The sequence below is a fragment of the Rhyacophila brunnea genome, unplaced genomic scaffold (genome assembly GCF_057557595.1).
Source record: "Rhyacophila brunnea isolate RB1 unplaced genomic scaffold, BYU_Rbru_1.0 scaffold_13, whole genome shotgun sequence".
Classification (NCBI taxonomy): domain Eukaryota; kingdom Metazoa; phylum Arthropoda; class Insecta; order Trichoptera; family Rhyacophilidae; genus Rhyacophila; species Rhyacophila brunnea.
Window position 1 is genome coordinate 29,285,812 of NW_028232785.1, and position 17,353 is coordinate 29,303,164.

The 17,353-nt window shown below is 35.0% G+C and overlaps 1 protein-coding gene and 1 long non-coding RNA gene across 2 annotated transcripts in view; both read left to right on the plus strand.

The window, feature by feature from the left end:
• Nucleotides 1–17,353, plus strand: part of LOC147077199 (uncharacterized) — a 45,685-nt gene that overhangs the window by 14,636 nt on the left and 13,696 nt on the right. The gene's annotated exons all lie outside the window — the stretch shown is intronic.
• On the plus strand, nt 7,006–9,333 carry LOC147077200 (uncharacterized). Its single transcript, XM_085941460.1, has 3 exons — nt 7,006–7,532; nt 8,414–8,510; nt 8,951–9,333. The coding sequence occupies exons 1-3, from the start codon at nt 7,528–7,530 to the stop codon at nt 9,296–9,298; spliced, it is 450 nt and encodes a 149-aa protein (XP_085797586.1). The 5' UTR covers nt 7,006–7,527; the 3' UTR covers nt 9,299–9,333.

Below are 17,353 nucleotides of genomic sequence, written 5' to 3' on the forward strand. Positions count from 1 at the left end.
AAGATTCGCTGGTTAGATTGAGCTGCCAGTGACTGCCGTATTCTGGGGGTACCAAATTGGAAAGCAGCCACACTAGATAGGGCCAAGTGGAGGGAGCTGTTGGAGGAGGCCAGGACCCACACCGGGTTGTCGCGCCCCTGATGATGATGTTGAGTAACTTGCATTAGCGCATAATATAGAATCGTAAAATTTCAAATTTCAGATTTACTTACATGGCATACAAGGCCAGTCAGAACATTTTCGTAGGTAGTACCTAAGTTTTATAGAAAATGTGTGCAAGCCAAGAGAATATTATCCCGTAAGAGATAAACAAGCCCTTGATTTTATTTTATAATGGATTTTATTGAATTCGCCAGTGAGCATTTTTGGTCGGAAGTGATCCATAAATTAATGCCCTCGGAATTTCGCAAAAGCTCTGTTTTTTTGTGCGAGAAACAAAAATAAACAATCTCAATTGGGGCATGGACCAGCTGAGATTTTGGAACGCAATTTGAATGGAAGCTATCGTTATACACTGAGCATTCTAATTTATTAAGATGTTTTATTATTATTTCACAAATCGCACAACGATTTTGGCCGCCATTTTTTAAACTTTATTATTTTTGATTGCCTCTTCTTTCAATTGCCTCGTTAAAATGTGCTATTTTTTTATCTTCCTCTGCACTTTTTTTGTTTTCCATTTTTTGGTCTTAAATATCTCTATATTTTTGCAAAGTAATGGCGAATGGAACTCTTTGTAAAAAATGTTTATCGTTTATTTTTGGTATCTGAGGCCATGATAATGGAACTGAAGAACTGTAGATATTATATTTACCAAATTTTCATTTATTTCTTCCATGCGTTCAGTATCTATTGCCATGTTGCATTCTCTCACGGCACGGACACATCGTCCCCTTATTGCAGAACTAGCCTAACTGATTTTTGGACATTTTACAGGAGAGCACTTTTAAACTTTATTTCGTCATTAATTTGAAAACTGTAAATATAAAAAAATTGATTTAAATATATGATAATGCATTGGTTAAATGCTTTATTTATGTGAAAAAAAAATACCAAAAAGTATATTCCGTCACATATTTTATGCAGATAGGCTACTTTTGCACTACAGTATTTGAAATCAGCACCATCTTATTTGAGTTAAGCTTGTTCTGCATAACTATTAGGATATAGTTGTACTACAATAATTCAGATGAGAACTATCTTAATTGAGTTAAGGTATTTGAACGCGAACATAAGGCAATAAAAAATGGTACCTTAAGCGCATTAGGAAGTTAGGCTAAATTTGTATAGCACTACAAAATAAAAATTAAATCTCACGACATAGTTTTTTTATTCACAAAATCTACCAAACACTTCAATGAACATGGGTACTTATAATATACTGTAGTTATTAATGAAAGTTAAAGTTCAAGAAGTTATATAAATGAAAAGGCAATAAAACCTATTACTCATAAGCACTATTTTTAATTTAATCACTGTCGGTTTCATCCCTATTCACTTCTTGTGGTGAGGTGATCAGTCCTGTATAGAAAGAATGGTAGTCAACAGGGATTATTTTCTCCGGGCAAAGATACATTAGGTCACAATGTTTTAGCTTAGCTATTGGTATGACCGAACTTCTTACTGGCATCAATTTGAAGTCAGTTATCTTTTGAATTAGTGGTCCACGGCTACGCTCAGCTGTATTAACTGGTGCAGGCGAATCTTCAAAGCTGTACTCGATTTGGAGTGTGTGTGGATTTTCTGGCATTACTGAGATTCGTTTTATCTTTTGCCAAGAAAATTTGATTCCACGTTCATCCTAATCCCAATTTTTGGTTGTTGATTTCAAGCAATGTAGGCGTAGGGTCTCTTCCTACATGCTGATCGTGCTATTGAATACCACTAGCTCAGTGTATATACTGGTATTTTCTTGGCAGCCCTTTCAATAACACTATGAATCGAATCAACTTCATTCTGCGTGTGACCTTTTTCTGAAAAGATATGTGTTATTTTACAAGAGAAATTGGCCGCACAGAACATGTATATACAGTACATGAAATGGATACAATTTTTTCCAGCACGATTATCTGAAAAAAATATGAATTCTTTTATCCCTTCCGATACCTGTTGTTTGATGAAATCAAAGACACAGCTTCCAAATTTCACACACTCCTCTCATTCCAATTGATCCATGCCACATAAAACAATGATCTTGTTGTGATCCTAGACCATGAATACTGAGATTGTATGTGGCATACTTTCGTTTATGTTTATAGTATAGTTGTGCGGCTTCTGCTCTGGGATTTGTAAGACTTGTTGCGCAATAGGAACGTTTTATTTAAGTTTGCCTGCTCCTTGACATTTATTTTAACTTTCGGGTAATTTCTTTATTTTTTAAATGAGTATCATACTATTCTGCTTTCATAATATCTTTTTCTTCATTACTGCTCTGCTCATATTTCAAGAAAAAGTCACACTGGTCCTTCTTCGGAGTAAAGAATAATTAAATTCATTACAAAATATGCCTCTATATGTAAGTACATTGAAGCAATGGCTACTGTCAAGCTTTTTCCTTCGTAGTCCTTTTTATATAGGTAAAACATCTTTGTTATATTTAATGCTGCATCCAAGTACTGCTTCGTGGTCTTTTTTCGGCAATAATGGCTGCTTACTGTAGAAAAGCTGTTAATGTGATCCCTTACATTTTGCTTCATGTGGTCGCTTACCGCAAATATCCTCTGCGACCCTCTGCTGTCATCAGCAACCGTGCTTGAATTAAGGTGGTATGAATTCTTTGCAGCAGTCTTAACCATTTGATAACGTATGCTCAATGAGTTTAAAAACAATTGGCATATTTTAATCTTGTTAAGATCTTCTGAAAGAAAATTTGAGTTGTCAGTCATTTTACGATGACTTCTTTCTCGACCTTCACTTATATCAATTGCAGTTCTTTTTTTTTATTAAATTCAACGAAGCGGTTCACGTTGATTATTTATATCACCTAAATTCCAAAACTGATGAAATATTGCAACCCTCTGTTCTTGGGTAATTTTTATAGAACAACCAAATTTTCATGTTTGAGGAGAGGGTTCCTTCATTTGACACTCACATATTACATTGTTTTTCCAGTTTATAAATTCGTTTCCAGAATTTCGCTACTTTTTTATTACATTTCTGCGCCACAGAGCTTCATTACGATGTCTTTTCCTAGTCTTTTTTCCCTGCTTGACTTGAGTTATACACCTCTAGGACAGGTACTGAAAGTCGATTTACAATATTACCAATACCATTTGATGAGTTTTCATCACTGTGTGATGATAGTGAATGCTGTGGTGGTTCATAGTCTGATACACTGTCGGTAGAAAATGGGTCCACTTTCCCATCATTATCAAAGGAATCAGATGTCGAAAGAACCTCTTGATCATCCATAAAATTATTGCAAACCTTGTCGATGATTATAGAGTCTGAAAATATATACATCATTGAGCTAATGTGCGGGATAGAAGCAAATTGCAGTTCTTATTTCAGTCAAGAAAGTGTTTATTTTTGTTGTAAAAGTGAACAATAAAACTCATAATTACCTCGTTGTTCTAATGTAAAGTGGGCCACTGTGGCACTGATTTCTCCTTCGTTATTTGGAGTCAGCGGGATCAATCGATTTGGTGTTGATTGAACTCCAGTCATGCCACTGATTTCGGTAGAAAATGTGTTAACTATCTCATCATCATCAACCGAATTAGATGTGGAAGGAGCCACTAGATGGTCCATAGAATAATTGCAATACTTGTCGGTAATTACAGCATCAGCGTAATTACGTTGGCAGTTGACATTGACAGCAAACTAGTACAAATAAATCCTAACTGCAATAGAAAGAGGCGATATTGCCAACGTGTAGGTGTACTTTTGCATGCAGAACTAGCTTAACGTCAGTTAGGCTAATTTAGTTCCAAATTATTTTTAAGATTGAATTTAGGCTTGGAATGATCTAAGCTGATAACTTTTTTTATATTGATAATTCAGATACGCCTGTTCGGACTCCAAATAGAGAATCAAAAAAGGAATTTTTCTATCAAATAAAAAAAAAATCACAAAAAATCAGTTAGGCTAGTTCTGCAATAAGGGGACGACATTAGATACATTTAATTGGCTTATATTTTCTATGCTCTAGCTGTTGTCAGATAAGTTTTTCCGCAATCGGTAGGTATGGTATAAAAAATGTTTCATCTGTTTACCTCCGCTAGTATTTTGAATATTTTTAAGGTTTTCTTCTGTTTAATTGCCCACTACATCGTAAAATCTTTAAGGATGAAAATAGCATTTTGCGATATTTTGCAGCTTTAACAGGAGGGAAAACAGTTATATCTATAGGCTGAAGAATCCTAGGTGCATTAGGATTATAGTGCTATAAGATGTATTTCAAATAAATTTTTAGACAAAGCTCACTAACTTGGTAGATAAGATGTGACTTATGCCTTTCGATACATAATATAGGAAACTCTATACCCACAGTAACCAGATTCGGAAAGAAAATATTTCCTATGTATTGATATCGATCGTGGCACTCCGATTTTTTTTTTTTTTGCAACTTCACATAGTGATCCCCTATATTGTTTCGTAAATATAACGATGTACCTATGCATGTTTTGATTATGTTATGATTACCTACCTTCAGTCAGTATGATAGAGCGAGAAAGAGAATTTCAATTAATTTTAAAGGCAGACGAAGTGGGGGATATCTAATAGCCTCATTATCTATTCAAAACGATAAACTAATTACAAAATGTGTTTTCATAATATTCCGATTTCGCAGAATCAATTAGAGTGGTAAGGTGTCTAAAAATAACACAATACTTTAATTTATCGACAATTATTGGTAGGTAGCAATCTTCGACCGGATTTTGCACAACATCGTAGCAGCCAAAGGGTTAAACTATTTTATATAGGTACGTGTTTTGCAGTGGCAAAGGGTGGAGGTGGACTTTTAATATCCAACATAAATTGTGCACACTATACTTAGTAAGTCAAACATATTTATGTTCATTTTATTCGATGACCATGACTACAAAATGTAGATACCTACTTAGTATTTTTTAGTTTTTAAATCCAATTAATCTCTGCCTAATCCAAGACATAGTAAATAGTAAAAAAAATATTCAATTTTGCGATTAAATCATAGAAAATTTTAGATATTTTATAGATACTGATACCGGCTATATTGCGCAGGCGAAATAAGGCGAACAAGTCAATAAAAAAAAAATTGATAGCCCCACCAACTTTATGAAAATACTTCTCCCTGACAGTGAAGTTATTTATATTAATGGTAACTGACCGGGCTATAAAGAGATGCACTGATTCTAACTGGCAGAAAAAAATGGTCGACGGCATTAGTGGCTGGTTGGCTGCGCTGGTTACCCTCAAGGGGAGTCGACCAGTTTTACTAGGCGAGGGCTACTTAAGCCGGAAACCTTCGTAAGGTGATAACCATAACAAGACTAGAAGGCTGCTGGATGTGACCTACTAGCGTAGGCTGATCTCTGGAGTAGACTGACTGCAGTCTAGAGTAGGATGGAGTAGACTGCCTTTCCATAGTGCTGAGCTCGATTTTTTATACCCACGGCTGGAGCATGGCGTTTTTGGAGCGGTAATAACGGGTACTAATTATTTTGTAATCTCTGCAATGCGCCGACACGGTATTTAGGTATGTATTTGTATAGCTTCCTATGGAACATGCTACGCGGAACGGTAATTTAATTATTTTTTTTCAACGAATTTTCGAATTCAGACAAAATATGACGGTATGACGACATGTCTGGCTATCTGCTGTAATTTTTATAATCATAAGGATTAAAATTTAGAAGGTTAAATTCGATTCCTAATAGAAAATAATAGTTATGGATGAACGAAATGACTTTCATATTATAAAATTTATTGATTTGACCAATAATTTGATATACAAAAATTGATTTAATAGTTATATCTTTAAGGCATGATTATAGTAATTAAAAATGTTCGAATTATGATAAAACAATTGCTGGAGGCGATTAACTTTTGCTAGGTTTTTACGGCGTAGGTATTTTTAATTCGCGATGTGTTACCTGTACCTAAAATTTCCTACACGTAGGTAGGTGCGTGGTGCGGCCCACGACGTCTTCTTGCTTTGCACGTAATACCTTGCAGCTTCTGTTGGAAGCCCAAGCTCCTGGCTTCACGATGGTGTAAGGCGTTACTGTCTTCTGATGGCTTCCATCCTTTAGGAGATGTGTTACATAGGGGTCGGCGGTTTTGCACGCCTCCGCCATGATGTCATCGCTCCTGACATCGCGAGTTTTCACCAGATAGAATGGAGACTAGTATTGTTCAATGCGCTGATTTCTTGCCAAGAGATAAAGATATCGTTTGTGCCCATATGATGTTTCTGGCGAAAATGGCGGAATGTGAACGGTTGCTAGTGGTAAAAAATGCTTCTACCGTCGCGAGTAGGTATTTTGTTGTAAGAATGGCTGCGTTTGTCTTCGAGTAAGAAAATAACATCCATCAGAAGCGGGTGACATTGAAGAATATAAATATGAAGATATATATCCGATATCTTGGTTAGAAGTCACTGTATCTTAGATTTAATGTGCCGCGGTTTGTAACGAAATTTGTGGTGATTTCATTAGCTGGAACTGCGTTGTCAGAGACGATCCGTACGTAACATTGCACGGAGCAACTTCTTGTATCCTCAGAATAGTCGGGAGTCATTTGCTGTAAGGTTTATCATGTCTCCAAGTTGATCTATGCCAGTGATAGGGTGGTCTCTCGGACTTTGGTGTTTATCGGCTAACCGACTCGTTGTCCTTCCTAGTCCCCGCCGGTCGAGGGTAACCGATGTGTGGTCACTTGGGTGTGTACCGATACGCATTTCTGCGAAATGGCCGGGTCCGTTATGCCGGCGCTCCATTGGCACGCAAGTCAGACGATTTACAGTCTTCGGACTTTTTTTTCGCGTGGAGCACCCCAGGTCTGCGGACTTTTTAATCCGCAGACCAGGCTCGTTGGATTTCAAACATGTTTGATATTTTACTCGCCGAGCCGCTGAAATTCGTACGTTCACCACGCTTTACCGTCACATTATTTATATCTATGCCGACGGACGACAGCGCCATATATTAGTCTATGAGCGCCATCATTATTTTACTGTCATTCAAAGTGTTCGGACATCGAAAACAACAATGGTAGATAGATCTACGAGTGCATTCGAAAAGTTTCTTGGAAGATTTTATTAGTTGTTTTAAAGACAACCCGTCGTTGTGGAAGACGACCAGCCCACTATACAAGAATCGTGATGCCAAGTCCTTGGCGTATGCGGAACTTTTGGAAATATTAATCAAAGTGGAGCCGCAGGCAACGGTCAACGATGTCAAAAAGAAAATACAGACATTGAGGTCGGGTTACAGAAAGGAGAGAAATAAAGTAAGGACATCATATCGAAGCGGAGCCGGCACAGACGCAGTATATCTACCCAAACTGTGGTACTATAAAAATTTGGAGTTCTTGAACGACCAAATGGAAGATACGTGGGAATGCTTTAAAGCTATTTATTATACACGTGCAGATTATGAAATTGCCGTAGCTCTGAAAGTGACATCGCATTAGATTAGCTACTATTAAGCAATTAAAACATACAGCTATGAATCATTTCTAGTCACAATAAAATTACTTATTCTTTGCTGAGGTAGGTAATAAATAATAATAATATATAGGTACGAGGGAATGCTTTAAAGCTATTTATTATACACGTGCAGACTATGACATTGTCGTAGCTCTGAAAGTGACATCGCATTAGATTAGCAACTATTAAGCAATTAAAACATACAGCTATGAATCATTTCTAGTCACAATAAAATTACTTATTCTTTGCTGAGGTAGGTAAGAAATAATAATATATAGGTACGATCATGGCGGTGGAAGCGCGGCTTATTGAGTCGTGGTCGGGTCCCAGGTTCAAATCCTGGGTCTGACAAGTACACATTGAATTTCAATTTGTGTATGAGTCAGAGTATGGACCTAATATGTTGAGCAAGTGGCTGACATCCATTTCTCGTAAAAACAAAATCTGTCAATACAAACCTCCACTCCGTGGAGGTCCATATTATGATCGGACATGGTCGAAAGAAGAAGAAAAGAAATGATCATAAAATCAAAAATCGCTCGAGTTAGGTTCCTTCAGAGACAATCAATAAATCGTCAATCATCAATCAAAATTAATGGTACAGTTTGGTTATGAGGAATACAGCGGAAAACACATTTTGAAAATACCCGATATACTGGATTACACCAATTATACCAATATCAATATTAACCGTATGAAGGAATGGGTACTTAGGGGAGAGATAATAAAAAACAAGTTTGAGTATTATGTTGTATTTTAACAATTTACATTTTGTTTTACAGAATCGAGCTCAATATCCAGCATGGTGGACGATTTGGAAAACATGTCTCCTGATGAGAGTTACTCCAACTCGTTAAACAACGAAGATTGTATTGAGGTAAAACATTTTAACTAAATTGTTACATTGGTTTAATTTATCTATTGCTTATCATACTTTCTTGCCATGTGACAGCCCCGGTAGTATTAAAATATTTTTTTGGTGCAGGTATTTTTAATCTGCCTTCGTCTAAACGTTTGAAAAAATCAGATTTTCTCAGTACGCCTCCATCAGAAATACGTCCATTTGTTCCAACATCAACATAAATAAATTCATAATTAGCATTTGCAATCGCCACCAAAACAATGCTGTGGAAATGTTTGTAATTATAAAAGTGGGAGCCGGCGCCTGCAGGTGGCACGATTGCAATGTGTTTCCCACCAACTGCGCCCAGGCAATTTGGAAATTGCCATTTACTATTAAATTCTTCTGCAATCGTCTCCATTTCTTCGTGCGTATCAGGGAACTGCAACAAAAAATAATCAACATTTTATTTACAGATAGAATATTCGCCTTCAACATCCACGTTGTCGACTACTCCAAGGTCGAATCTCAATAGAGCACCAAAACCCCCATCGTTCAAACGAAAAAAATCGAATGATAGCGCCAACAAAGTGTTAGAATTAATCACCGACAAACTAAGCAAGACTGAAGATGAATTTGATGTTTTTGGCAAAATGATGGCCATGAAACTACGATCGATGTCACAGGGACAAAGATTGCTGGCCGAGAAGCTGATGCATGAAGTTGCCTTTATGGGACAAAGTGACAAAATAATGCCAGCAACTACTGTTCATACTCAACCAGTTTATCGTATATTAAGCAAAAATGTACAAAAGCCGGTATAATAAATTAATGTTTTTTGTATGAATAAATATCTTGTAAAAATATTTGTTTTTTTGTTTGTTTTTATGCCTATAAACCTTAGCTTAAGCGATACAACAAATGGTAAGTATTTGAGCTATGTTAGCAAACCTATATTATTATGTGGCCTCATTTAGAAATCAAATTCCATGCTTGCTTTTCGAAGAATATGACTAGTATTACAATACATTCAACAGGAATAATTAAGCAGCTTGCTTACAGCCTATATGGAGAGTCCTGGCTAGGTACAGCATTCTAATGGTCTATTGAATATTTAGCATGTCAACGATGGCCTTATTTGTGACTATATATATACCTATCTCAAATGCATCTTGTCTGCCATTCTTATGATGTTGCCGTCTATGATTTATATAGGTAAAACAATCCACTAAACGTTCACTTTATAAGACCAACCAATGTCTACTTGTTAATGATATATTTGTAAATTTGCCCAACTTTATTAGATGACGTATAATATAATACACACCTTGAAATATTCTCCTTTCAAAACGTCAATGATGACTTGGCAAGTTTCGGGAATTATCTTGCCCAGAGTTTGTCTTCCAATCGCAGTTCTATAATGCAAGTCAGTGAATGTTCCGCCGGCAGCCAAAAATCGCAGGGTTGCACATAATCTATCATGAGGAGAAATAGCTTCCCTCATCATAGTATTTTTTTTTTAATAAATGGGGAGGCCAAATTATACAGTTCTGTGTATACATCCTCCGACATTCGCAAATAATTGCGGAAATCGCTCGGTTGCAAACGCAATTCTCGTATTAAATTTGTGTGGGATAATGTCGTTCGTTTCCTTATCCAATGTTTCACCCAGTATTTGTGTACCCTTTGCTTCGTTATTACATTATCTGCCACCCAATAACCCAAAAAACATAAAACGTCGGTATCATTTACGCCATCACGATTTAACTGTCAGATATACGTATATTATCTATGCTGTCAAAGTCGACTGTTTTACTCGTCAAATTAATTATATACTCGTTTCGTTGAACGTCTGTTGGCCAGTAGCAGAACGTAGAAAAATCTGAAGACTTATTGTCGTCGGACTTTTGGCTCGCCAATGGAGCGCTGGCATTAGAGGCTGCGAAGAAAAGGTTGTCGGAGGTAGGTACAGCGGACAGAATTATCGTTTCTGTTAATATCTTGTGAGGTAGGTAAGAGGTACAATTTTTTTGGCGGCTGAAAATAACACCTAAGGAAATGGTTTCAGCGTAGTATGTATCGAAAGTGAAAGTCGGCCATCATTAGTTGGTAACAATACTTATATGAATATTTTAATCGATCATGGTTTGGTAAGGCAGGGTTTAATAAATTTAAAAAAACCTAACTAACACTGTAATAATATATTATAATATGTATTCTTAATTCAACGAAAACACATAAGTATGACTGAAAAACTGTGCACTATTTTTGTAGATCGCCCACAACATAACTATACTATTATGATTGCAAGGCTTAATTGAGAATCGGTGCCATCTGCAGATTATATCCTTAGTTCAATAAAAACTAATAAGTATGACTGACAAAGTTTTGTGTGCACTATTTATGTCGAAACTTAGCAGCTTACCTCCACCCTTGACCACTGGTGTTTTGTTATTATTTCAGTTTCATGTTCCTTCCATAAGTTTATTTAGGAATTTAGTAATTTAATAAAAACAAACGAGTGTCTTAACAAATCTATTATTACTATATGTGTCCATAAGATATACACAATTTAAGATATTTTGTAGATAGAGGAATATTTTTATAGATTGTTGTATGGTAAGACAGGAACATTATAATTATTATTTATTCTCAATTCAACGAAAACAAATAAGTATGACTGAAAAAGTGTGCACTATTTTTGTCAGAACGCCCACAACATACCTATCTAAACTCTTGTGGTGGCAGGTTTAGTTGAGTATTAAAAACTAATCGGTACCATCCGCAAATTATATTCTATCTGTTTAAGTTTCAAACTCTGAATAAGTGTGACAATAATTAATCTTTTACTATAATTATTGAATGATTTTTATTTGTTATTACATTGCATAATAGGTCATTCACCTAAAAAATATTATATTAAGTATATATTTTCCAGTTTCTGAAAAAAACCTTTTTTCAGTCAAGTGATTTTTTTGTGGGAAAAAATATTCCATGTGCTGTTGTCAGATCAGAGTAACTTTATTATTTTAAATCCTTGACTTTTCAATTTGTAGATCAAAATAATGGACAACCATGTCTAGATGTAGACATAAAAATCTATTTATTAGGTACTTATGTAAAGTAAAAAGTTCACATTGGTCAAATAATGCTGTATTTCAATAATAATTGATTATTATTCAATAATATACTTACATAAATTTATGTATGTATATTATAATATTGAAAGTTTCTCAATATGCTTGGGTGTGCAGCAGTTCCGCAGTGCATATGTACAAGCCGCCACTGGATACAACGTAAAATTAACATTACTGTCCATGGGAGGTAAACTACACTATGTCGATTTTTAGCGAAATTGAGATATCGGCATAGTGTAGTATACCTCTCGACTCTCTTTCTAGTGATATACTCAACAATGTCATAATCCTACTAGAAACAAATATTATGAAAGGCATATTACACTATGTTATAGTTTATTTCCGAGGGATATGACACCAAGAAGATAATATGATATTCATTATCCCCGTATGCTAAGTAATAGGTGGTTAGAGGGAAACAACACCGAAACGACTTGGTGTACTTTACCATTGGCAAATTCCAATTTTCGAACGTCAACACCAAATGTCATAAAAGAAATCAGGTGCGTGTTGCCACTTCTCTGCTTCGAATACTGCAACATGTCATTTGAATTTGTAAAACATGTTAGAGGTAAACAGCACCATAATATATATAAAACATCATCACAAGTGCATTTACTTTTAAATTTTCCTTGAATATTGTAGAAAAACATCTCAAGTATGATTAAATTTTAATCAATTATCATAACAAGAAGTATGTATATGAGAACCAATGGTATTCTAACAAAAACTACATGAAAAAACTTTAAACTGACATTGTGAAAAAGTGTGATCTTTGACATAGATTACATTTTTTTATTAAATTACTTTATTCCTAAATAAAATTATAGAAGGAACATGAAACCGAAATAATCACAAAACACCAGTGGCTAATGGTGGAGATGGGCTGTTAAGATTCGACATAAATAGTGCACACAAAACTTTGTCAGTCATACTTATATGAAAAACACAAGAAAATAATACTCCAAGTCCATTTTTTGTATAAAATGAACTGTTAATGCCATCTTGTAGAGAATTTCTTAACGAGATTTACTGTGTATAAACATTTTCGAAATCTTTGTCCTATAACAACATGTTTCAAATAAAGGTGATCAGGGAAAGTACATTCCATGTACATGAATGAATACTGGTTGATAATGTATTTTTTTTTTTCAAATAAATGGTAGTGTTTATTAATCATATTTTTATGTTACCTTGTGATCTTTTAAATCTTATGGTGAGGAGGAGTTGTGAGCCTTATTAATACCACTAAACTTGGCGCTTGGGGTAAATGTCGGCGAGTTCTGTGTTAAAGGTGGTACCTACCTAGGTGTGGGCAATAGGCTGCTGGTGTCCTTCCGAAGGCCCTCGTTTGTTATGCCATCAGGATGTATTATTAATACACGACATTCATAGATAGGTACGTTTAAATTGAAACGTTCGTATTTGTGACGCATTTTATTATTTCTATGTAGGTAAGTTTAATATCAAACAAGATTCTAGAAATGGCACATAATATCAGGATATCTTATTTATTACCTATACAATAATAAATAAACTAGGTATCTAATTATGACTTTATTTTACAATATGTAATTAACATTGTTTGGCTTAAAGTTACCCCGTTTTACAAAAGTGCCAAAGATTTTTTTTTATTTAGGTACAGTAAACAAGAGTTTTGTGCTTTAAGACAGATTGGCAAAATATAAGCACAAATGACACCTTTTCCATGTAAATTTAATGATGGTAGTGATAAATCCAGGGTTCCGGTCCAGCTCAGACGATGTCCAATTCGAACCCTGGTATCATAATTTATTTATTTTTTTGTCAGTGTTCGGCAAGGTGTAAAAAAAATAAGAAAACTCTAGAGAAGTAGTATTGTCCCACTTTATTCACGTAACGATCACATTCAGTTTATAGTTATATTACAGGCATTTATTAATTCTAACTTATAGTAAACCTTAGACTCTAGATCGTCTGTTACAGACGGCGGTTGGTTATTCGCCGTATAATTCCCACAAAATGGCCGCCCATTACTACAATTTCACGCGAATGACTCGACAGCTTGTCTGGCAACGTTTTATAATTACGCCCGAACGGATCTTTGTATGCAATCTCTTTCTTATTACCACCAGACGTGGATTTTGCGATGATCGGCTTTTTTCTTTACTGACTCGCGCTGTAGCTTTGCGTAAAGGAATTTACATATATACTTGGCGCGGGGTCCAGGTCGGATCCCTTGTTGCAACTACTTTTTTGCGGAAGAAATCAAGTTTTTATATCCTCTGAAAGAGGCCGCGGTAGTGGGGGGTCTTGGACATTTTGAATTTTTCCGTTACATTTCAATTACCGCCAATTTTAGCGCGTAATTTTAATTAATTAATAGTTTTGTTCTATGTTAATTTCTGATTATTTTACAATGGTAATTAGCTGGTAGCGGTGCTAATGCAAATGTACGACTTGAAATATTCGAAGAAAAGTCAATTTCAAATCAATTAATCTTACTGTCGTACTGGCAGAAGTTGGTAAGTAACATATTGATAGTTCTGAGAAAACAGCAAATGAAAATTTGAACTTTTAGGATAGAGCCTCTAGCTTCAATATATACGGTTTTGTTGATCATTATAATATCAAAATATATATTGATTTATGCTTATCTGATACAAATAAAGTTTGGTATAAATAAATGAACAAATGATATTCATTTTGTTGGTTTTTATTTAAAAGGTTGCACTTACAAAGTTTTGCTTCTCAAAGAATGGGTGCAAGTATAAGAATAGATACTAAGATGTAAATTAGAAATAAACAGTGGATAGATGAAATGAAATCAAATTATAATAAAATATCAACATTAACATGTAAAAATATTATAAAATTCGACATAAATGGATGTGAAATAAATAAATAAACATAAAAAGGTTGTCGATATGGAAACAATGTTTTCACAAAAAACATTCACAAGTTACAGAATCATTGGCACATTTATTTAAACAGTAAAAATGTTGTGAAGTCAGAATCGATCTTAAAAAAATTATTATAAAAATTAAACCACAAAAATATTGACTTAAGGTAAAAAAAATCTAATCGACATTTTCTTCGTTATCTTCAGTTTCCGTTTCTGGAAGTGTGTCCACTTGGATTTTAGATACCGGTAAACTTTTATACCATCCATGCAGTTCTGTTGAAATCATTCCTAAGTCGTTCGAGATCCTTTTTCTTAGCAATCGATATAGGAAGTAGACTTTTGTTTAAATTATTATTTCCAGATTCAAGACTTCTTGCGGCTCTACTTCTTGTTATGTTCGTAAATATTTTTTTATATTCACCATTATGATCGTATCGATATTGAATTATTATATTATTTTTCAAATTTTAAACATTTTATTTTTAGCCAATAAACTGTGTTTCTATCCTCATCTATTTTTCTATTACTAATTGTACCCTTGCATAATGCGGCAAAATCGGAAATTTCATAAAAATCTAACTGCTTTGTCTTATGAGGGCGAGCAGATTTACGATTTCTCGTGGAACGGACAGAGCGGAAAATATTCAGCAAATCAATCATGGAATACCCAGACACATGTTTTTTCTATGTTCGATTACGCTGTGGGCAGAATCTACCTCCATATTATGTGTATGACCTGATTCTAGGAATATTTGCTCGATTGTAGATATTTCTGTGGTAGTTACGATATGTAGGAGAAGTGCTGCAATATTCTGATTTCTTTTCTATCCGCCGCATGTATCATAGAATAATCTCAAGTAGTGAATTTCAGAAGGCAGCTACTTAATCCAGTAAAATAAAGCACTTCCTCTTTGTCCATTCAATTTAGTCCAAGAGATGCAATATGCATCGTTTGGTGAAACAGCTTCGTAGACGGTCAAGTTATAAACATTATTTTTCCTTGAATAATACATTTGGAAAGTTGAATCAGAAGGAATTTGCAAAACACTTTGCATGTCAAAATAAATGTAGCAGATGTGAAATTACGATCTGTCTCGCATCGCCTTTTATCAATTTCTTTTGCTTCATTACATTCCACCCATCTCGGTTTATGACATTGATATTCAACCTCTAAAGAAGCTCTTTCTGTGCTAATTGCATTTTGATACCTTTGACAAAGAGTGCAGAGATCTTTTTTTGGTTTATAAAACGAGAGGTTTTGAGAGGAGAGACAACTTTGTCGTCCTTATATTCAGCAACATTTATAACTCGTACACTTTAGCAATAGAGAGTGACGCATCCAAATATTTTTTCGAAGTCGTTTTCCGGCAATAATGTGATTCAGTCACAGGAAACTTTTAAATGTGATTTTTAACCCTAGTGACCGTTTTTTCGGGGGTTTTGTTTATGGGGTGTGTTTTCCTCGTTAATCAGGTTTTCCATTTAGACCTAAGGATTTTTTTTTACCTTGAACGCATTTATTATAGGTGCATCACTAATGTGCAAAGTGCTCATAAAGAATTTTTGACACACGATGAGCAGTTCCATTTTTTTTCCAAGTACTTAATATGATCTGGATAATTTATGATTCGGTCTAATATTCGCATTTTTTTCGAATAGGAGAATTTTCATTAATATTATTAAGGTAATCCCTTTGTCTTGAATAATCTAAACTCCAAAATGATCGACAAATCTCATTACCAGAAAATATATTTGTGCATCGAAATCTACATGTAGGTATCAAAATTAACTTCTTTATGCAATTTGCCAGGCATTTCATGATCTCTTCCTTTCTTGGTTTTGTATGTTAATCCATTTTACGGAGAGATTTATTAACGTTGACTGCCCAATTACTGACGATTACAGCGAACTGACATATACGTAAGATTGACATTCGACACATTGCTGTCAGGCACAAATCAGTAAGTGCACACCTACCAACTTCTTCCAGTCTATTTTCTTGATAGAAAAGTATATTAAAAGATTATATAAAAGAATACCAACAATTATTGCTTGTGTATAATTTGCATTAATGTACTTACCGATAAAATAAATTGCTATTTTGGACAAACTGGAATAAAAATTGCACCTACTGAGTTATTCCAGACGAAGACTTGATACCCAAAAATCTCGCTGTATACTTAACTCATTTTTCTCAATTTTGTCACCTACCAACTTCTGCCAGTACGGTGACGAGATTTTCATGAACCTTCTCCGAATCGCCTTATCTGGATGTCAAACCGTAGTTGACGGAATTCCTTATTGAATGGGCCCCATGATTAGTATCCAAAAAGTGAATACTAACCGATTTATCGACGTTTCAGAGCGTACATTTGAATAGCCGTGTTTACAAATTTATAATTATTTTCTATCAACTCTTTCATTCCTCTGGTACAACCTGTTATCTTTCTCATTCATTCTTTACACATGGTAGGTATTACAATTTTCATACGTTTTCAACTAGACATTTTACTACATAGTTTTATACATGATATTTTAACAACACGCGTAGTAACACCAGTTAAATGGCAAAAGCCTAATATCACTCATCATCTCGCGTACTTTACTCGAACCTGATCTTCCACGAACCGTGTCCTCAGTCTCTAAGACACGGGCCGTGTGACTTATTTCTGGAAAGAAACGTCCCTCTGGGTGGTCAAGGGTGCAGGTGCAACGGTGAAGTTTATTTGACTACGAGGCCAAGGGCGTGTTCAGGCCACTCTACACCCCTAAAAGGTACTCTAGGTAAAAGACCCGAAGTCCGAGGTCATGACAATTGGTACATTGGTAAACCAGTTGAAAATAATTTAAAGAAGGGT